This window comes from Hyperoodon ampullatus, assembly GCF_949752795.1.
Source record: "Hyperoodon ampullatus genome assembly, chromosome: 6".
Classification (NCBI taxonomy): domain Eukaryota; kingdom Metazoa; phylum Chordata; class Mammalia; order Artiodactyla; family Ziphiidae; genus Hyperoodon; species Hyperoodon ampullatus.
In genome coordinates, this window is record NC_136919.1 from 11,082,661 (window position 1) to 11,106,351 (window position 23,691).

Here is a 23,691-nt window from a genome sequence, read left to right on the forward strand (position 1 = left end):
GGTACACTAGTTTTATATCTGTTTAATTTCTGTTTCCTTTCTAAAGGGCTTTTAATATCTCTTTAGGTTCCCTTTTTTTTTTTTTTTTGTGGAGAAAAAATTGTGAGAGGGGAAAATGGGGTTGCCTTTTGCTCCCAAAGCTTAAATGAATAGTCATTGCCCGTAATGCCGTCTACGCTCGTAGCTTCCCACTGCTTTAGATGTGATGTATCCGGTGCTGTGAAGGTAATGATCCTCAACCACAGCAATATTCCCTAACAGGAGTATCTGTCATATTCATTGGGATTACCATGTTCATTGATTTGTGTCTGTAAATCTGCTGTTTCTACCCTTTAAATTTGATCTATAATTGGACCTCCTTAAATGGTTCAGATAAGGTAGTCTGTATTTTCTCAATGCAGCGATGCTGTCAGCTTCTCCTTTTTCATTATACATTCAGCAGACTTGATAAAATCAGCAGGACACCTCATTTGAAACTGTTTAATCGCTGCCTTTTTCCTTTGCTAAACCATTGAGGTGGTCAAGCGATGTACACAAATCATTTTAAATAGAAAATATGGTTTTCTCTGTGACCCAGCTAAATAGATAGTGTTATGCAAAACAAGTTAAAAAGTAATAAATGCCAAAAAAATCTTCTAATTGGAGTAAAAAATTGTGGGCAACTCTATCCTCTCTCCAAAAGTAGAGTATCCTAAAATATTGCCAGGACCCTGTAAAGACAAGATGATGGTTTTCTAAAGATTCTCTGAACAAAGCAAGTTTCTGAACAAAGCAAGTTTAAATTTTCATAGTTCTGAGCTGCCTTTTATATCCATTCAAAGGGAGCCCACACTTATTTGTAATGCCTTTACATCCTACTTTTGTAGGGAGAAATTTGCTGTCTGTTAATATCTATGCAGCATAACCTTTCAGCCATTTGCTATTGTGATAATAAATTTTTGTTTCTTTGTCATTTTGTCTACTCAGCTGTTACTCCTCAATGTACGAACTAAAAATAATAGCTCCAAATAAATGCCACATAATAAAGTGTTTTACAGTTGTAGCTGGAATAACCTGGTGGCCGTAGCTCACAGTCCTATTACCATTGCTGGTGCTGTAGTTTCTTCCCCGTGTGTCAAGGTGACTCTACCAGGGCCAGCTCATTAAAACAATCTATTCTTTCTAACTGGCTTGGTATTTAGCTCTATACCCAGCAGCCTGCCAAGGCACAGCTTTGGAGCACAAGAGTCACAGCACAGGATATATGAAATTGTGTGGCATTCACTTTTTGAACAAATACAAATTATCCATAACCTCATTTTCATGCTTCAGGATTTTATTGTGAATAATATGCAGTTACTCCTGTCAATAGTAGAAGTAGGGCCAGTTGCAGGTTTACCCGAGATAGTGGTAAGTGTGACTCCAGGTTTTTGAAGAGCAGTGTTTACCTGGTTTTTGTGGCCCTATAGTATTAATATTTACACTGTACGTGAATGTGACATTGGGTGTGTTTTGCCATTTTTGCTGCCCCGAGGTAAACTTGAGATGGAGAAGCTGGGAGTTGGTAAATATGCTAAAAATGCATCTTTTTTCCTACAGGTTCTGGCTCCTTAGCAGCAATGGCCGTGTTTGAAGATAAATTTAGGCCAGATATGGAGGTATGTAAGTTCCTACAGTTTTATTCTCTTTCACATTATCTTTCTAGTTGTATGTTGGACATTTACAAATTGATTGCTGATCCCTCCAAAGTTTGAACTGCTGTTAGTTGGAATGCTCTTTGGCACAGGTACTATGTTTGCTGAGAAGACTGGTTACTTGGGAAAGCTTCATTTTGGAGTGGCCTTGCTATGCCCTCCCTCAGGCTTGAGGAGCCTGCACTGTTCAGCTTTTTGCTCTGGCCTTTGGGCTGTCTGGGAATCTGCTTGGCTGTAAATGCTGCTGCAATGTAGCATGTTTTCTTTTGCGTTATCACAATATCTCAAAATGACAGGTTTTTTGTTTTTTCACTAAGAATAGAGAAACTATGTATGTCTTTGCATGTCACACAGACCTGGCCTGAAAATGCGGGCAGATTGAAAAATCCCTATAGGTTGTTCTGCATTTGGCAGAAGATGGGGACAATACCATGTGTGTAGTGGCCTATTATCAGAGCATGATGTATGTATCTGGTGTCTCACATATATTTATAAGAGATTCTTTTATTATATTTTCTTTGGTAGTGGGGAGGGTGGTATCTTCTGAATGACATTCCACCTGTGTCTGCTTTAATGATAGATGTACCTCCATTAAGCAACCCCCTAGACCCCAAAATCTCCAAGAACAAGCCACAGGTCTTTCATTGTCGTTTTGAAAGGAGTGTTCAGTATGCTTGGATACTTTATGGTACCATGTTATTCCTCCACTGTGCTTTATCCTTGCTGCTGAACTAGCGTGTAGGCACATTACGTCCTGAAGGCAGCCCTCATCATCTGCCCTTATTTTTTTGATAGATGTTAATTTTTTCATGGGTAGTATCAGCTTGTTTTCAACAGTTATTAGGCTGTTTATGAGTGGTTTACCCTATTCCTTAATATGTAGGTTTCTGCTCTTCCTGCTTTTGCAGTAGTGTTTTGTGTAGATACCAGCGGGTGTTTCTGGGAATTACTTTTTGACAATGCTTTATGCCTAATCATCTTTGGAAAAGATTGCATGTTAAAAATTTTTGTTCTTCTCTAGCTCATTGTCATTAGAGCATCAAGTGTCATTGGAGCCCTGAAGCTCTCTGATCTTCAGGTTTGGGCCAAGTGCCAGGAGAGCAGAGAATGTAGGGTCGTGGATGCTGCTCAGCCAGGACAGGGGTCTCCTGCCAGAAGCCACTACACCCTTGGTATTTGAGGATAGCACATGTAAGGGACTTGGTCACTGATGGCTAGTTTTCTCCCCTTTCTTGAATTATCTGCAGGAATTAAAACGTGTGACTAAAGATAGAATTTAGCTAGGTGTTTTGTACTAGAAACAATGGTCTTGCTCCAATTAAGAATAGTAAACAGGTCCACGTATCAGCTGTAAATGAGATTAGAATTCTCCTCATTTCTCAGTGTGAACATTTATTCCCATATCAGCATTATTTTCTGTTTGGGGTTCTTAAGTACAGAGGAAAAATAAGATATACTAGGTCACTTAAAAAGAAAAATTAAAAACGATCTTCCAGTTTTCAAACTAAAGGAGAGGAATTTCCTAATGCTCCACAAATCCATTAGAACTAATGCAGGTATAGAGAGAAAGACTCTGATGATTTTCATTTAGAAAATCACCTCAGTAGTGTCAGGCCCTCCTTTAAACCACATTAATCTTTTCAAATTTTCTTGAAAGCTGTGTCTGTTTCCAATTGATTGGGACTTCCATATGTTAAAGAAAAATGAGAATTGCATAAAAAGTTGAAAGCATGGGGTATATTAAAAGTGATTTTAACACTGCTAAAGTAATTTTATATTATTTAGAGTTTGGATTTGAAATGATTCAAAGGCCATGAATTTAATATTGCTGATTTTTTAGGGAAGCAAAGGGGAATGTGAATCATCCCTTCAGTAAAATTTCTGATATTATCAGTCTGAAGAGTTGTGTTCCTTAGATCAATTTTATCTACAGTTCAGACCACTTATTGTTTTGTGTTAGCTGCGAGACCTTGAAACAGGTTGACTAAATTCCCATTTCAGATTGTTAATTAAATTTACAATTTCAGGTGAGTGGTTTTTATTCACTGAACTTATTAACACTTGACACAGACTGACAGTCAACAAAAGTCACTTTATTAAGGAGAAGGTAGTACTTCTCCAGTGAAGTGAGTTTAAAAGTAAATAGAAGGCAAAGGTAATACTTTTAAAAATCTAAAGGGATATTAATAGATACTAAAATTATTGTGAAGACCAAGCAACTAACTGCTGGCCACCCTGCTTTCTTCTGGTGAAGATTAAGTGATGTGGTTTCAGTGGAAGGCCGAGACTGCTTAGGAAAGTTGAGAGAACCCTGTGTTAGTGACTTTGCTGTGAAAGAGAATTCATCCAGGGTGTCATTTCTGGCTCTGCATTTGCATAGAGCTCATGGAAACGTTTGGTTTCAAATTTCCAAACTCTATTTTTCTTCTTTCCAGGGAGGCTTTTTGTCTTTCTGTGGCAAGAAGCCCTCCATAACTGTTCTTTCTTGCCTATTTTGAGACTGAAGGGTTGGATGACTGAGTCTGCTTATTTCCCTTCAGTAGGGGAAAGGGTTCTGGATGTGTCTCAAACAAACCCAGGAGAACATTTCTGCCTCTCAGGTCTTGCATGGATCGCCAGGACAGTAACTGCTGCTCACTTCATAGAGAATTTCATGGGGAGGGGAAGTTTCAGGCTATCATAATTACAAATCGTTTGCCAAACAGTGACTTTTAGGCCAGACTCACGAAACAAAGTCTTGGCTTTATTGTTAGAACAAATAAATTAGGAAAAGCCCATAGTCTTTTTTCTTTTTTTTTTAAACTGCAAACCTGTGCCTTGGACAGTGCTGGGCCTAGACTGTAGTATTTATGGAATGAAAGTCCCTGCCTCCTTAAAAACCTTTAATGTTTTCTCATTGTCTTCGGCTGCACAGTCTGGTATGGTAGCCACCAACCACATGTAGCTGTTGAGCACTTGAGTGTAGCTAGTCTGAATTGAGAGGTGCTGCAAGTAGAAAACACATCCTAGATTTCAGAGACTGGGTACAAAAGATTTAAAAACATATCTCATTAGTAATACGGTTACATGTTGAAACAATACTATTTTAAGTATATTGGGTTAAATAAAAATATTATTAAATTTTTTCACCTATTTTTACTTTTTTATACGTGGCTACTAGAGAATTTAAAACTACATATGTGGTTCACATATTTCTATTGGACAGGGCTAGTCTTGAACTTGTCATTTGCACACTACATTTAAGGATTCTGCCATGTCTGGATGCCACCTCTACTTTTTCTTGAAAATGTTCTTTTACATCAGCTCACTGTTTTATAAATTGAGTTATCATTTACATAAAATAAAATGCACAGATCTGAAGTGTATAGTGCGATAGATTCTGGCATTTGTAATTACCCAAGTAACCGTCAGTCAGATCAAGACAGAACATTTCCTTCACTGCAGAAGTTCAACTTTCCAGTCAGTTCCCTTTCCTCTCTTCCATACAGCCACTCTAGTTCACCTATTTAATTTAAATTTATTTTTAAAATACAGTTTGTATCTATGAAATCCTGGGTTTGATGTGATGGTTATTTTTCCCCCCAAGACATGAAAATGAGTACATACTATTAATATAAATAAAAAATGTATTCATGTATCACCATCATGTAAGCCCAGGGGTATGAATATTAAACTTTAGGAAACATAGGTCTGCATTCCTGCTCCACTTCAGCCCTTCTCACCTGCTTGCTGTTCTTTGAATACAGTGTGTACTTGCTTGCTGTCGAATCCTGCTCGCTGCCGGTGCCTGCCAGCAATGCTCTCACCTGCTTCCTCATTTATTTGTGTTCCCGTACTGCATTGTACATACCTGTCCCATTGTTTTATGGCTGTTTTCAGGGGCATCTCCGCTACTTGCCGAGAGAGGGGAGACCCTTGAGGGCAGGGACCATGAAATCATCTCTCCTCTTCATCTCCTGATGTTCAGTACATGTTTGTAGAGTTGAGACAGGATAACCCAGAGCTAAAGCAAAATCTGAGTCATCAAAAACCACCTGGGAAATGGAGGGGACTTTCTCTTCTTCCCATCTGGAAAGTGCTGAACTTCTTTTTTTTTTTTTTGAGATAACAGAAGAAGATAACTAGTACATTTCTCAAATAATACACAGTATTGGGCCAGAGTCAACAAAGCAAACGCCCCATTGAGTACACGGCCGAAATGAAGATGGGCCAAAGGGCAGATGCTCATTGGGAAATTACAGGCCAAAAAGCAGAACAGTGAAACCTAGCTGGGATTCATAAATGCCTAAGATGAGCTTCTGCCTTTTGAAGTCATCTGAACCAGTGATTTGCTTCAGGTAAAAGCTCTGACTCAAGGTTTCAGAGAAACTGCCAGCTAACTGTGTGAGTTTAAGGCCCATTAAAAAATCTTTTAAAATTCTCATCCAGTTGTGGCCCTAACATTGCCTGTCCCAGTCTTGGGATGCTCATTTTCTTGTTTTTCTCCTTGCTGTTAGCCTGGAAGTTCTCTGAGGGCAGGAACTGTGCTTATTCGTTTCTATTTCGTCACACCTAAAATGGTGCATTGTATAGGTAGTCAGCCAGTATTTGTTGAATGAGTGGATAAAAAGGTGTCAGAAGCAACCTTTCTTAGTTGGTCCCAGAATTTACCTTCCTTTGAAACAGTTTGATAACTGTTTAGTGTTCACCTTTAGTGTTCATAGTACTCAGATTGATAAAAATGAAGGCATTAAAAATTGTATTACTGCTGATAAATCTCATGCTTTGTTTTTATCAGCAAAGGTGCTTATTTGGACACTGTACGTATGTATTAGCAGAATAGTGGATTTTGAAATGTGTGAGTTGACCTAATGACAAGGGGTCAGTTGTATTAGAGGGTTTTTTGGTGATGATGAATTGTGTGGAGCCATTCCCCTAGAATTTTTTTTTTTTCCTATTGTTAAGGCTGGCATAAGAACTAAGCCCCTTATCCTAGTTATTATCCACAGGCTAGCTGGACAGGAAATTAGTGATAAACACACTGTGGCCTTCTGAGTCCATTTTCCAGTTAAGTATGAGGAATTTGACCATTGTACCTGGAAATATGGTGTTAGCTTCGTGCAAGTATGTATCTTGAAAATTGCTGAAATAAAAACTTTTATTTTAGGGTGGGGAGGGTTAAGGAAATGAATCTGATAGCTTAGGTTAGTTTTCCTTCCATGCTATTTCTTTGTAAGAAGGAATGTTTCCATTTGGCCCAGTGAGAAATTTAAACTCTTGAAGATTATAATTCATAAAAATGGGTAGAAGATTAATATTTAGTCTGTCAAGATCAGTACTGTCCCCTCTTTGCACTAATTGTCAGAAAGCGTGTGAGGGCTGCTGAAGGGTAGCGGTGTGCGGCAGGACCCTTACATCACAGGGAGATGATTCAAAGGCAAACTGTCCTGCACCCTCTGGTATCGACTTGCAAATTAGCATCTGGAATCTAATTAAACAAGCTTAATGAAAGTAGCAGCTGAATACTGCTGGAAAAGACAATCAGCTTTTTTCCCCTCTCTGATACATATTCTGTACTATTGAAGTTGGTCAACAAACACATCATGTGAGCACAGTTAAAAAAATTAGCATTTATTTGAAGAATAGAAACTGTTTTTCATTCTGTTACGCATTTGGCATGCTTCGGCGTCCCATGAGAGCCATGCCACAGCAGATACTGCACAATATTTATAAATCCATGACAGGCAATAATAGCAACTTGAAAAATTCTTTTGCTAGAATCTCAAGTTGAGAGCTGCCAAAAGCTGAGAGGATCAGATCTGCAGTGGCAGCTGCTGTGCCCTACAGTTAGAATTCTAGACTTTGAAGATGCTCAACTTAAAGAAATGAAGACTGCAGGCTTAGCCAATTTTTGCAGGTTTCTAGAGCTCTGGCTCTTTGCCTTTTGAAGATGAGTTGCTGAAGCTTCTACCACTGCCTGAGGCGTGCTAACACCAGCAGGATCTTTTTTTCCCCCCAGTCTTAGTGTGTCTTCAGTTTTAAGTAGCACATGCTTAGTCAGTGCCAACTGTGATGGTCCTTTTTCTGGTCACAATACCGAGGGATGAGCTCTTACCCTATAGCCTTTAGAGAGAAGCTGTAAAGATAGATGGTGACGTATACAAGTGCCACTTCAGCTGTCTGATTTATGGAGTCATATTTCATCACTTGGCAAGTGCTGGCCTCTAGAGAAGCCCTTATTGCTAAAGATGTGAGCAGCTATCGCCCTAAAGGCTTGTGTTTACCTCACAAACGTGATGCCAAACACGTAACTATGGAGGAAACAGAATTAATCTGTCATTTCAGGCAGCTATAGATCCACTTTATATAACGAAAGAGTTGATACCAATATGGTATTCTATAGCAAATTTTAGAAGTGACTGTAGTTTTTTGTTTGTTTAAGTCTAATAGTAGAAAGACACTGAAGTTTCAGATTTATTTGTGCCATGCAGATGGACAGTAGTGTAAGAGATCTGCATTATTTTGATTAAAAAAAAAGAGTCTATTCAGTTTGGCACATAGACTGGTCCCAAGGGGAAGCATAGAGCATGAGTTCAATGTGGTCAGATGGAAAAGGGCACACAGGAGCTTAGGAGCTAGAGGATTGGGCTGTGAGTGAGTTTCCACTGTACGCATGGCACGACCGTGGGCAAGCCACGGCCCGGCACTGTTCATCCAGAAGACGGGGATCCAGAGACCTGCCTGTGGGTTGCTGTCAGGATTATATGTGGTCTGTAAAGCACTTCATATGATGGCTCACACAAAATTGGCTCTAAAATATGACAGCTGTTTCTATTTTTTAGTAATCCAGTAGTAGGATACAAACATCACATAGCAACGACTAACATGATTATTTGTACTTGTGTCAGGCTTGATGATATAGATAGATATGATTTTTTTTTAATTTTATATTTTATTTATTTATTTTTGGCTGCGTTGGGTCTTCGTTGCTGCACGCAGGCTTTCTCTAGTTGCGGCGAGCAGGGGCTACCCTTCGTTGCGGTGCGCGGCCTTCTCATTGTGGTGGCTTCTCCTGTTGCGGAGCACGGGCTCTGGGTTCGTGGGCTCAGTAGTTGTGGCGCGCAGGCTTAGTTGCTCTGCGGCATGTGGGATCTTCTGGACCAGGGCTCGAACCCACGTCCCCTGCATTGGCAGGAGGCTTCTTAACCATTGCGCCACCAGGGAAGTCCTAGGTATGATTCTTCTTTCTTATCTGAAAGCTTAAAATCAGAGACAGGCCTAGCTAGTGGTCATGACAGTAGAAGAAGCCTGTTTAACACATAGCACAGGCTATGGAAATATTTGCCTTTTTGTTATGGGGAGAAGGTATTGAAAACACAGCAGTCATACTAGCTGATGCTTTTTGAGTGCTTATGCTGTGCCAAGCTCTTTTCTAACAGCTTTGTCTGCATCATCTTATTTACTTTTCAACAATCGTGTGGGGTCTGTACTTTGTTATCCCTGTTTTGTCGAGAAGAAACATAGGGTGTAGGGAGGTCACATATCTTACCCGAGGTCCCACAGCCGGGCAGTGATGGGATCGTGGTTTGAACCCTCGTCAGTCTGGCCCTCCGATGTGATCAATCACCCTGCTCTTCTGCCTCTTTGCTAGGCCTCTAGTTCTTTGACAACAGAGTGGGGAAGACATCTTATTCCAGGTGAGCAGAGGTGTGGGCTGCTTGGGCTATTCCTTTTCTCTGATGAGGTCTTATGAAGATGGCACGAAGCCAGACGAATGTCAGAGGAGGTGTATAAACCTCTTGGGTGAGCTCAGTGACTGGAAGGAACCCAGGGATGGAAAGATGCAAAGTTAGAAATACAGAGATATTGGGAAATATAAGTAAGTCATTTGGCTATGGAAGGTTTTTTTTCTTCTTCTCTTTGAATTCATCAGAATTTATTTTCATCTTTTAACTGTCCTCCCCGCAAATATCCTGAGGTTGTTTTTTCCCTCAGAGTTTTCAGATATTTACAGGGGAGCTGTTTTTCTCTATATAGCTAATGTTCAGATGGCATAGCCTTCTTCAAATTTAGTAATGAGACCAATAAGCCTTTAAATATTGGTGAATGGCATTTGTCCATTTGAGGCAAATCATGAGTAACTTGAACCAAAAATAAATAAATAAGCAAGACTATCATATTTGAATAATGAGGTGTTCTTTTTACCCCAACTGCCAAAACTTTTTAATCTTCGTCAACAATTGTTCTGTCCTCCGTCTTATTTAGGTTGCATCTGTGCGACTCAGCTCAGGAGCCCTGACAAGCGGCATATGAATTCTGTATTCATTAGTGATCTTGATCCAAATGCCTCTGTCCCTGCCACGGGGGCTCAGGTGTGGAAGCTGCTGGCTAATCCCACCAGCTGACATTCAGAGGTTTAATGACTCCATAGGAAGGTGACCACTTGCTGGGAGGTTTGCTGGTGGAACCCACACAGCAGACAATGGAGATCAAGGAGGATGATCAGTGTTTAGCCGAGCACCTTCCTGCGTGACTTGAACCCTGCTAGCATCAAACAGAGTTTTAAGTAAATGCAAAATTAAAAACAAAAAAACAAGACAAAATCTTGCCCTCGATAGCTATCATAAACAGTGATTTTCCTGCCTGTATTGATATTGATGGTGTTTAAGACTGTTTTTCTTGTAGCAGTTTAATAGGTGTCAGCTTGATAAGCTGAACTTGACTCGCTTTTCCAGAGTTTTAGATTTTAAGGTTATGTTTGTCTGGTACTACATCTGTTTAGGTATCTTGTATATCTGGGAAAAAATATATATACTTAAAGCCAAAATTAATTCTTATGAAATGTTCCTAAGAATCTATGCTGACATTTTTGTTTCTTGTGATCTCTAGCTTTAAAAAAATTACTATCAGAATGTGAATTATTTGATTGATGGGTGACATGTCACTAGATGTTTTGACTTTTTTTTAGGCCCTCTGTTCTAAAAATGTTGGATGCCTTATTATTTTAATAACAGCTTCATTGAGATATAGTTTACATGCATACAGCTCACTGACTTTAAGTGTGTAATTCTGTGGTTTTTAGTATATTCACAGAGCTGTGCAGCTATCACCATAATCCATTTTAGACCATTTTCATCCCCCTCAAAAGAAATGCCATATCCATTAGCAGTCACTTCCCATTTCCCCTCAGCCCTCCCAGCCCTAGGTAACAGCTCATCTACTTTCTGTCTCTACAGATATGCGTGTTCTGGACATTTCATACAATAGGAATCATACAATATGTTGTGACTGGCTTCTTTAATTTACAGTATTTTCGTAATATTTCGTCCTTGTAGCATGTATTGATACTTCATTTTTTATGGTTGAATAGTATTCCATTGTATGAATTTATCACATTTTATTTACCCATTCATTAGTTAATGGACATTTGGATTGTTTTCACTTTTTGACCATTATGAATAGTGCTGCTGTGAACATTTGTGTACAGGTTTTTGTGTGGACATATATTGTCATTTCTCTTGGGTATATATATACCTAGGAGTAGAATTGCTGAGTCATTTGGTAACTCTCTATGTTTAACTTTTTGAGGAACTGCCAGACCAGTTTACAAAGTGGCTGGGTCACTAATAGTGTATAAAGATTTTAGTCTCTGCACACCCTTGCCAACATTTATCATTTGGCTTTTTGATTATAGCCATCCTGGTGGGTGTGAGTTGGTGTCTCATTGTCTTAACTGATGGATTCCTTATTGGTTAAGAACTAATGCAACTACAGAAATGTTTAAATGTAACTATTGAAACATTTGACACACTTCTTTATGCACTGGATTTGGGCAGTAATTGGGATGGTTGTGTGTTTAACTATTGGAAGGTCCCTTTAAGAGGCTCTCCCTGAGGCTGTTTCTGTCATTTGCTTTTGGTCCTAATTCCTGCTTATTGGTTTTCCTTAAGACCTGAAACATTAGACATAGTAAAGTGTGTCTTTTTTGTTAGATCAAAAATGTATTAATTTTTCCCCAGTAATTTTCTCTCGTTGTATTTAACGTTAAAAAAAGTTTTTAGGGCTTCCCTGGTGGCACAGTGGTTGTGAATCTGCCTGCCAATGCAGGGGACACGGGTTCGAGCCCTGGTCTGGGAAGATCCCACATGCCGCGGAGCAACTGGGCCCGTGAGCCACAATTACTGAGCCTGCGCGTCTGGAGCCTGTGCTCCGCAACAACAGAGGCCACGATAGTGAGAGGCCTGTGCACTGCGATGAAGAGTGGCCCCTGCTTGCCACAACTAGAGAAAGCCCATGCACAGAAATGGAAGACCCAACACAGCCATAAATAAATCAATAAATACATACATACATTAAAAAAAAAAAGTTTTTAGAGGTGTCAGAACCCAAAGATATAATCCCTGGGGCCCTGTATAGAATTATTCCTGGTAGTGATTTCCAGTGGAGTTAAAGACTTAATTTTAGAAATGAACAGATACTGAAGTTGGCCTTACGGTTCAGTGAGTGATTTGGAGAATTACCATTCAACCTTTAGAATAGATAATAAGACACTGTTGATGTTTTAAAGCTTCTCACCAGCATCAGATGTTTTGAGTTGTCCCCTTTTGAAAGAGTGAGTTTGTTCTCCTGAATTTGAACCCACTGGTGGGCCAGCTTTGGAGAAGCAGAAAAGGACTTCTTGAGTTAAGTTTACTCCCTTGGATCTTCTTGCTCACATTTTCATTTTGTGGTGTTTTGTAAGGCAGATGCAAGTTTTCTCTGCTGTTTCACATGATGATTCAAGAGCAGGACTTTGCTCCCTACCATACAGAGTTTGGAATGTCACAGGTACATAATTGCTTCTCTCCCTTTGGATTCCTTCTCTTCCTTGACTTAGAAATGGCCACTTGGGGCCAGGCCTCTGGAATTCAAGAATCAACAAATCTAAGGGAATTGACCCTCTGTAAAATTTGAAGTTCTCCATTTGGAATTCTTTGAAGAGTAATGAGAACACTGCAAATGGTATGCTGCCATAGTTATTGACTCTGAAAACTCGTTGATTTTTCCACCAAAAATATTTCTGTGCAAAAATTTTTCCAGGTCTTCTGCCCTGCTGTGTATATACTGAATTTCATTTTCTTATATAATCATTAATATGTAATCAGTGAGCAGGTGCTAATTGGGTACCAGCTGAATGCATACACTTGGTGCTGTAATTCAGAGGTAGTATTGAAAGAGACCATTCTGTATGACAGTGGAAATTCCTTAAACAGCTATGGGCAAAGTAGCTTGAAAACAAGGGATAGGTGATTATTTATGATGCATTTCTTTGGAGCAGGTGTTCCATTTGAGATGTTTTTGCTTTACATATTTACTATAACTGAAAGGTAGGGGAAAATATACTATATAGGAGAACTATTTCACAAAGTATGTTGCTTGCTGCACCTGTGGCAAGGATCCAGCAGACAGAATGTAACTTCTTTGTGACCAGAGACCCTTGAATCAGAGAGAGAGGTAAGAGCTAGGGATAATGCTGGATAGAAATAAATGTTTGGTGACTTCCAACTATACAGGTGGAATTAAAAGGAAGATGTTATTGCTGATATATTCGGCATCATGATATCAAAGAGAAAAATAGACTTCTTTATCTCATATCAAATTGAATTGCCTTTGCTAACTTGGGACTCAGGGACATAATTTAAGGTACTAAAAAATGCTTCCTTTATGTAGGTTGTCTTTTTTGTTACTCAAGCCAAGCCAAGATTTGGAATGTCATAGCTCCTTGGGAAAAGAAATAAGAGAAGCTCTTTTATTACTTACTGATTTCATTCCATTCTAGAAATCTTATTTTGTAAAAATTTTGAATCATAAAAACATTGAGCGATGGCTTTCAGGAGAAGATGGGAACCCACACCCTCCACCCCAGCTGCTTGAATTTCACTGTCAGAAGTGAGGCTCTGTGTCTCAAATCCAGGAGGTCATCTGTGGGTAGAGACTTGCAAGCTCTTGAACAATGGATTTCTACTTTTCTTGTGTATAGGTTAGAGAAATATAAGAAATGAAATATAGGACTGAGTGTTGCTGGATGGTAGCTTAGAATCTTATAAGTTTTGCCTTGGCAGGTAATTTGGCATAAATTGTTAATGTAAATCTGGTTTAGTGGTGAAGACGTTATTTTAGTAAAAAAGATAAACTGCTGATTAATTCAGCATAGAACTCAATTACAAATTGAAAGTGTCTCTGCGGGACTCCCGGACCCTAAAGACAGCAGATGTTGAATTGATACTCCAGCATATTTCACAGTGGTATGAAATATTAACATGGTTTATTATACTTGTGTGGTGTGCGATGTTAGAAAGGGGGAGGTAGTGGGCATGTGGGTGTGCAAAGCAGCCACACATTATACATTCTCTAATGTACACTGAAGTGTGATTAAGGATTTGGGGGAAGTTTTGTCTTATTTTTAAAAAATCAAATAGCTCTGTGGAAAAATTAAGTTTAAAATAACATTTGGGGCTAAATATTTAAATGTACCTATGTATGTTTACATTGTACATGTAAATGAACACTAAAAATGGTAAACTTACTGACACAGGATATTTAAATGTTAAATGGGACCACTGCCTACAAGAGTAGGGGAACTTGAGGGCTTGAACTGTATTTTAATGAGTTAATTGTAAGCTTTCATGGGCTGGAACGTTTTCATGGGCTGCTGTACTGTTTTTACCTTCTGATCTAAAACATATGGTAATTTTAAAATGCCCCTATAATTTTCACAGGCAGAGAAGTTTCATTTCTAGCCAAAAAAAAAAAAAGCTTTTATAAGGTTTTCATATATCTGCAACAACTCAAGGGGGGAAAAGTCAGCAAATTTTATGTATCGGAAGACCTGAATAAATGGAACTGCCAATATTTGAAGGGGTTGGCAATTCTTAAGAGGTATGAGAAAGTTGGCTTAGATGAGATATTTCAAAGCCATTACTACTATTATGACAGTTATTTTTTTTGCATCTCAGCCTGTATCAAGTCTAGGTTTTGCTAACCAAAGTAAAAACAGTTCCAGAAATAGCCAAATGATTACAGGAAGAACAAATGTACCTTGGATACCTCTGCTGTTTTGAAGGCCTTTTTAAAAAGGTGCTTTCTCAAAGACTTCTGAGACACATAAAAGTTGGCAAAGGCAAAAGAGCAGTGGGCAAAGAAACCAGAAGTTTCTTGGTACCTACACCACCGGAAGAACATCTTCTATATCCCCATTAGAGTCGCCATTAAGGCTTCTGTAAACTATTGAGAGATGGTGGTCATTCTGAGATGTGAAGGGTGGCCTTGAGATCCATTCACCTGAGTTCTGTTTATCTCCAACCAGGTGCCAAGGTCTGTGATTATGAGGCAGGGCCCTTTCTTTTTTTTTTTTTTTTTTTTTTTTTTTTTGCGATACATGGGCCTCTCACTGTTGTGGCCTCTCCCATTGCAGAGCACAGGCTCCGGACACGCAGACTCAGCGGCCATGGCTCACGGGCCCAGCTGCTCCTCAGCATGTGGGATCTTCCCGGACCGGGGCACGAGCCCATGTCCCCTGCATCGGCAGGCGGACTCTCAACCACTGCACCACCAGGGAAGCCCCAGGGCCCTTTCTTAGTGACATTTACAGCCTAGTGGGGTGGTGGACAGGCCCACAAACAGTACTGAAAGTACGAGAATGGTGCATATAAGGGGGGTGTAGTGGTCACGATCAGAGGAATTGGTGAAATCTGTCTGGGGAACTTTAAGGTGGCCTCAAAGAGTATGTGACTCCTCACTTGAAATTCTTTTTGTCTTGGGGTTTGAGGAAGGGGTGGGGTAGGGAGACTGAAGAGGAGAGGAAGCTATTCCAGAAGAGGGGCATCACCACATACAAAGGTGTGAGGACTCCTGCTCTAACTTTCTCTCAGTTGTGTAATCCTGGAAGTTTGGGCAGCTGAACATGTTTGGAAATAGGAAAACAAAACTCCAGACAGTGTCTAAAGTTGTCTGAGTGGTCATTTCCCGATTCAGTGTGGGCTTTTAATTAGCATCCTCTCTTCAGTGTGGGATAAGGCCGCGCTTAGCATCCCTGTCCCTGCGTGTGAATATTAGTTTAGAAAGCTGCCACGTTCCATTAGAGGTGGTTGTGTTTTGGCAGTGGGTGCAGGAGCTGTGTAGACTTTTCAAATGTCCTTTGAGATTTACGTTACAATGTAATTGGGAGATGCTGGTACTTAGTGTGTTGTGCATGGCAGAATGTGAGATTACCTGCTGTAATGAGACCCCAGCAGCATACCTCAGGAAGGTAGTTAAAGTTTTAACCTTAACAGATAATGTTACTTGCTGGTTTCTGTGAGGTAATTTATACCACTCTCCCCTAACCCTGAAATTGTGCAGAAACAAAAATTTTTTTAAATGATATGAAGTTGTGCTAAATAGATATTTTAAAATTCTACCTAGTAGTACAGATTTTTGAAAATATTTGCAATGAACATTGTATCTGTAGAACACAATCACACTTATAGTCGTTGTCACCCTGTCATAATGTTGGACTATGTTTTTTTCTAAAATCAGACTGTGGTGATATTGGAATGCTGAAAAGACTTAAGGACTCATTAACTTTGATTCCTTGACAAATATATTAGTTTCTTTTAACTCAGATAAATTGAATTGGGGTGGTAGAGGAATAAGAACAGGGCATGATGGAAAGTGTATGCATGGACTTGGAAGAGGTTTAGGTTGAAGATTGATTTTTGCTTCTTCTGTAACACCTGTAGCCCCAGTTTTTAAAATATAAAACTCATTTGTAAAACGGGCTTAAAGTCAGTACCTGAAGGAATTGTTAGGAGGACCATATTTGTAAATTGCAGTCAGGCTTAACAAAGTTTGCTCTCTTATCCTCTGACTACTTCTTGCCCCAAAATGTTAAAAGAAAATTAAAATGCCTTTTCTTGGTCTGTTTCAGTTAAGATTTACAATCAACAAATGGCCTGATGGGAAAATTAAGTTAAATGGTATCTTTTTTATTGACATACAAGGTGGTTAAAAAACAATTTGACTCACTCTGTTTGCTGAGAGGTTTTATGCATGTTTTTTTTTTTTTTTTTTTTGCGGTACACGGGCCTCTCACCCTCTCCCGTTGTGGAGCACAGGCTCCGGACACACAGGCTCAGTGGCCATGGCTCACGGGCCTAGCCGCTCCTCGGCATGTGGGATCTTCCTGGACCGGGGCATGAACCTGTGTCCCCTGCATCAGCAGGTGGATTCTCAACCACTGTGCCACCAGGGAAGCGCTATGCATGTATTTTAAGGAGATATAAACATTTGAATGTAGTACTGATACAGTGAATTTGATAGGCTTTTTGCTTTGGGATTTGATGAATGTACATTCTGTATAAGAAAAATTTATCCAGATGTTCTTAACAAGCCAGATGAATGATGGAATGATAGAGTACCATTATTTAAGCAATATGTTTGCAACTTTGAAGAATTTCAGAGGTACTTTAAAAAGATAAACCCATGAGTGATTAACCAGTTATATCTAAGGACTAGACAAGTATCATTACTGTTTTTGGATGCTAATTGTTTGGAGGTTCTGCTGTCTTGAGTGAAAAATCCATGGGCTCTGGAGTTAGACAAAACTATGTTGAATCTCAGGCCTTCTAGCTGTTGGCCATATGACTTTGAGTTAGTCATTTTCCCTCTCTGCGCCTTGGTTTCCTGGATTTGTAAAATGGACGTAAGGGGTAGTACCTACCTTAAAGGGTTATTTGGAAGAGTAAGTGGAAGAATGTACTCAGCACAGTGCCTGCAAACAGTAAATGTAAGTTCTCTTTTCTCCTCCTTTTAGAATAGAATTTCTAGTGAAGTATAATAAGTGAAAATGTGCTACTTAGTACACTTCTTATTGACATGGCAGTGAAGTTTATGGAAGATGCGCATGTGAACAGTTTTATGGCGTCATTTTGAATTTTATTTGCAGTATAATTGCTTGTTTCATAATTGATTTCCTTTGAACTAGAGGTCGAAAAAACAAAGTACTGAGTTGTTATCGGTTGCCCACTGCATTGGTAGTTCTGAAAGGGTTAAGCTTTTGATAACCGTTTGTGTTAAGTTAGAAAGAGGGGTAGAATCCAATCAGGTTAGCATTCATCATGGGTTTCCTGCATACCAGGCACTGTGCTAGCAGCTTCTCCTGTGCAAAGAGTCTTTTAATCCTCATAACTGCCCTGGTGCTAGATGGTTTTAGGACTTTTTTGCAGATGAGGAAATTGGGACTTAAAAATGTTGAGTGACTTTACCACCGGGGTAACATAGCTGTAAGTAACAAGACTAGATTCATACCTGGATCTCCTGGATCTTAATTCTCTTGCCTCTGCCTCTGCCCTCCTCCTCCCCAGCCCCCATCACCATGATCAATATGGCAGATATATCCATTGGCTCCAGAAGTTTCCTTATGCCCTTTTGGAAGGCTCCCTCTTCCCCCCAAGAACCTTAAGTAGCAGTGTATCTGAAGGCCATGTGTGCCTGGGGTCCCAGGAAAAGGTGGTTGGCAGAGGCCTCATGGAACAGTATCTGAGTTGGTAGCACCTCATGATCGGGCTCACCTGCCCCATCCTGTCTCTGCTTGTCTGCTTTACTTAGGCCTGTCTGCTTCTGCTTCCTCAGAACTGTACCTTGCACATGGCCAAACCCTCATGACCATGAATCTCCCTTAGAGCTTCCTTCTTTACAGTCTTTTGGCTCTTGCCCCCGTAGGTAACTACTCCCTTATACTCTTTCTACCACACTCAGAGGCCAGACAGGAGTATTTTGAGAGCCTTGCCACCAGTGAAGTGTCATTTACAGGTTGGTTCCAGCCCAGGTCATTTTTTCCAGAACAACCTCAGTATACTTTCATTGGCTCTGCCTTTATCTTGTGCCTTTTTGGTGACACCCTTCAGAGTTCCTGCTGCAGAATATATAATTAAGTTAATCATTGTCTCCCATCAACCCGCCAGAAAAACAGCTGCCAAGAAGTTACAAAAGGCCTTTCTCTGAAGGCTGAGTTTGTTTAGAGTTTGGTCAGTGTCCATGACTGATGCTGACAGTCCAGGTGGCACTCTCTGCTTCTCCCTCTCCTGCACTCCCCCATGCCTGCTGCTTCCTCTTCTCCCACATTCACCTCCCAGTCCTGCTGTTGGTCCTCCCCTGCCAGCCCAGGCCCACCATCACCACCAGCACTCGCTGGGAGTACTATCATCTCCTGCTTTCCTGTCGCCTGCCTTTGGCCTCTCCTCCCCCACTGCTTCCAGGCTGCAGTTTCAAAAAGCACACATCTAACTACATCATTTGCCAGCTTAAAATTTTCCACGTCTTCCCACTAGTGTGAAGGGTCAGCTCTCTGGATGGCCTGTGAGGCTCTCTGGGATTCAACCATGCTGAACTAGCTACCTGACCACACCCTTTCTCCTTCTTATTTTCCTACCTTTATTCCTGCCATCACTTCTGCGCCTTGGCTTGGCTGCCATTTACATGAGTGCCAAGACTCAGCCCAGTCTTGATCACCCGAGCCCCGTGAGACCTCTGTACGCTCGCAGTTCCATTGTCAGCCTTGCCTCTTAAGGACTCTTACCATATTGTACTTGTTTCCCTCTGGACTCTACACTCTTTGTGGGCAGGATCTGCGTCTGTTCAGGCCTTATTGCCAGTGTTGGGCATAGTGTCCATGGAGTGTATTAGTGTCAGAGCAGAGCAGTAGTAAATGTTCGCTGAACTAAGCTGACCTGTACATTTGCTTCAGGGGTTTTGCATCATGTGAAATTTGCCTCATTTTGAGCCATCTTCAAATGCCCTAGAACAGGGGTGCTCTGTACTTCCTTGGATCTCCTTCCAGTCCTTCCTGATCCCTGTGGGGCTGCAGAAGCAGGATCATACAGTGTAACAGCCCCTGTGGCCTTCCCACGCACCCTACACTCGGCACAGGTTTCCTACCCTACAGGCTCTGGAGGTAGATAGGCTCGATGTGAATGTGGCTCTTTTTTACCCTTGTTGTGACCAATTTACTTCATTTCTTCCTCCCACTCTTCTCAGGCGATAGCCCTTGCAACATCTCCAGGAGTTTATCGGCAGAGTTATCACTGACCGCATTGTTTTATGGAGAGAGAGAAATATTATTAAGATCTTATTACTACCTGGGGCGGCTTGGTTTTCATTCGGAGGATTGTTGAACATATTTCTCACTCGTTCTTTAAACCCAGTCTTTCTTGTTTTTTGTTTTTTTCTCTGATTATATTTGATTCAGTGCAGCCTTGGAAATATATATTTGTATACACATATGCTGTGAATGCTGATTTCTTCTCCTTGTGGAAAGCAATATGTTCCCGTCTCTCTTGGTCCTTTTCCCTCTGGAAGCCTAGGTGTTTTTCCTTCCATTCGCTGTCTCAGAATCGAGCAAAACCTCTTGCCCACAACCTTTTTTCCTGTGGTAGGATAGGAAGACATAGGCTTTGGTGGTGCCAGGCACTAACTTGGCACAGATCCCTGAGTCCCACTTACAGCCGTGTGCCTTGATTGCACCAGCCAACCATTCTTGCCCCTCAGTTTCCTCTGTGGTACAGGTGGAGATATTGAGGATTAAATAAGTAACATAAGTGTTTGGCTCAGACCCAGGGATGTGGTGGGTGTCCATGTTAGTTCTCTCACATCCTTACCTCTTTCCTTCTACCCTTGAACTTGCTGCCAATTCTCTTTGTAAAGTCTGTGTGTCAGGGGCATTCCCTTCCCTTTATTCCTCCCAACAGCCCTTGGACAGAGGCATTATCCCCATTCTGATGGCCCCCTGCGGCTCAGAGAGAGTTAAGCACTGTGTTCATTAGTGACCCAGTTCTTCCAGGCTTCTCTTATTCTGGGATGGCCTTTCCTGGCCCATTGTGGTTGTGCAGCCTTTCACATCTCTCCTAGCCCGGGTTGTGCTCAGGCTTTTGCATCATTCAGTGATCTGGGACAGGCCAAGTTGGCAGGGACTTGGTTGGCAGTTCCTTGAATATGAACTCCCCTTCCCGTCCCGGCTGAAAACCTCTTAAATCACTCCTGCACCCTCAGCCGGCTTGTCCTTCATTATTTGCATCATCCAGATCTTGGATGCCACAAAAGCTTCTGAGGGAAGAAATGGCGGCACCATCTAGACCTTAAAGACACAGTCAGTAACTCACTCCCCATTCTGGACACACTTAGCACCAGCTTCAGCTCAGTTACACCTGACAATTCAGGTGTTTACACAGGCAGACTGTGTTAACCCAAACAGCTCAAGCCGAAAACAAAACTCAGACACCTTTGCTTTTGTCACACAGTCCACTCTGAAAAAAAAAATTAACTTTTTCCACTGTAAAATATGTGGCTATACAGGGGATACATCAGGTCTGTTGCATGGTACAGGAAGCACACTGCTTTTGGGGGGACTGTTTTAAACACTTTTTTGAGCTGTTTAAATTTTATTCAACCATCAGCCATGAATGACTCCTTCAGGCCACATCAGTGGCATAGTCAGAACCTCAGCTTGTCAACAGGCCACTGCAGAACATTGTGTTTAAACCTCTTCCTTTCGTGTGTTTAACTGTCTTTGAATGCTCTTGCTCCCTGGTCCCCAGTTGGGACTGGTGCAGTTAGGGAATTAGCCCATTTTGGTATCGATCTGTTTCATAATTAATTTCATGCTTTAGTTTGGCAAAGCCGTGAATGCATTTGAAGTTGATGTTTCATTTTTTTCATTTGTCGACATTCATGCCAAGCACTGTGCTAGCTGCCTGGGATGGAAATGGCATGATTTTGGTCCTCTTTTTAGAGTCCAGACTCTTGTCACACCCAGACTTTAATCTGTTCTGCTGCAGATCATCAGAGCAATAGCTTTTTTTTTTTGCTGTTTCAAATCAGAATGACAAAAGATTATGCAGATTTTTTCCAAGATGAATTTGGACTGCTTCAATTCTTATTGAGTAAGATCGTTAATTTTTAGTAAAGGAGCAAACTGAACTAAATGGTCCTTGTAGATTTAACTGCAAATAGGAAAATTGGTGAAAATTGTGGGAGAGTTCAGCTATGATGCCACCCACATCCTTATTCCCCTCGAGCAAAGGTAGGAGAGCCGCTGTCCCCTGACTCTTGCCTTGACGGTGGGACAGAAAGCAAAGGGGTGCCTCTGAAATGCCCTGAAAAACAGTAGAGCCAGGGGAGCCCCCTTCTTTATGAAGAAGGCTGAATATTTCTTTTTCAACCACCTTAACGTTAGCGCCTCAGCCACATAAATGGAATGTATTTTCCAGCAAATAACCAATTTTATTTTAACTTTTAAAAAAAATTTTAGTTACAAATCTATTGTTTCAGATGACTTGCCATATATGTGTATTTTCAGATTCCAAAGCTGTATTTAAAATAGTATGTTAGGTTTTTAGTCAAATGCATATTGAATATTTTGCCTGTCCCCAATGTAAGTAAAGCACTGTTCAGAAAGCAGAACTGAACAGTAGAATGTCGAGGGTTTATTTAAAGAGTGTTAATTTGATGCTGAACTGTCCAGGGTGCCCATTGTCTGGAGCACCTACATTTTACTCTGGTGACATTCCCAATCTAAAAATCACTTAAGTGAGAAGAGAAATTTGATTGTAGCTGTAGACAAGAATAATGTGGAAAAGTTTCTTTGCAGCACTATTTTGGACCTGCACCATAGCGGATGCTGAGGTAATCTGTCAGTTTGTGAGTGTCTACAAAATGCAACTCTCTAGATAACAGGTTTAAAGTAAAGATTTAATACAGTCTCCATCTCCTATGATGTCGCAGTGACAGTTTAAAACTCATTCTCTAAATCTCAGCAGACTTTATAGCTAGCAGTGGGCCAATATAAAGTTTAATAGCATTACAACACATAAATCATCTTTTAAAGATGCTACTAGTAGCTGCAATATTAAATGCAGACAATCACCTGTGTTATAAATAATTTATCAAACACCGTTTCAGATTAGCCTTCCATGCTGAGTTATTTATTTTAGCCTTTTCTGTACGATTCCTAAGGCACTTTTTGAAAGATCCATTACTGGTCAGTTTAATGAACTTGGGGGTCTGTTTTGTCCCCTCAAGCACTTGGGTACAGCTGTGGTGACCATTACATGGCCGACATGGACCTCCTTTTGCCTTTTACAAGTGCTGCCCATTTGTCATGTAGCGGTAAATGGAGCTGCGCATTGGAGTCCAGGGACACATTGTGCGATGCGGTGATGGAGACAAACAGATAGCTCTGTGAAGTGCTGCTTGTCACAGCTGACTTGTAGTGCAGTAGTACATCACTCTTACTGTAATCTCATTTAAGAAGCAGGGGCGGCCCGGGGGACTGATATTCCCAGTTAGTTTGGTCTTCGTAGCCATAAAGCAGGAAGTGCTCCTTTTATATTCTCTGAACTTTTAGGGAGTGTGCTTTTTGCTTGGATTAATTATTATAGGAACTTCTCCACAGCACTGTGTGAAGATCTGTCAGCAGGTTTGTTTGGACCTCCTTCTCCTGGCCTGGGGTTTGGTACAGGCAGTCACTCCTTAGAGATAAATTGTGTTTCTAGGAGCCCTCTGGATTGCTGTATTAAATAAGTTACCATTTTTTTAAGTAATAGCTATATGCCAGACCCTATAGTAGGTGCTTTCTATACTGCATTTCTGTATTACAGAGGAAGAGCGTGAACTCAGAGAGGTGAAATGACTTGCCCAAGGTTGCACAGCAGTTAGTAAGTAGGAAACTGGAGATTCAAACCCAGTCTGTCTGCCTCCACATCTGCCAGATGACCTTGAACCTGGGTTGCCCAATTAACTTTCGAGCACCAGGATCATGGTGATCTTTTGGCTGAGCAGCTCAAAGTAAAAGGAAGCTGCCATTGGCGTGGAGAGCCTTTTTTTTTTTTATTTTAATAGCCTGGATGAGTCTGGCTGCTCTGTCTACACATTGAATCCAAGTTCCCTTGTGACTAGTAACGTAAATCCATGAGCAGCTGGCCAGGGGAGGATGCTGGCCCGGCAGTGGGAGAGAGCCTTACAGCTG

At 40.9% G+C, this 23,691-nt stretch overlaps 1 protein-coding gene across 1 annotated transcript in view; it reads left to right on the forward strand.

The window, feature by feature from the left end:
- Positions 1-23,691, forward strand: part of PSMB7 (proteasome 20S subunit beta 7) — a 57,055-nt gene that overhangs the window by 26,896 nt on the left and 6,468 nt on the right. The window contains exon 6 of the mRNA XM_079707087.1: positions 1,579-1,637. Within this exon, the coding sequence (XP_079563213.1) occupies positions 1,579-1,637 (59 nt within the window). The remainder of the gene's footprint in view (positions 1-1,578; positions 1,638-23,691) is intronic.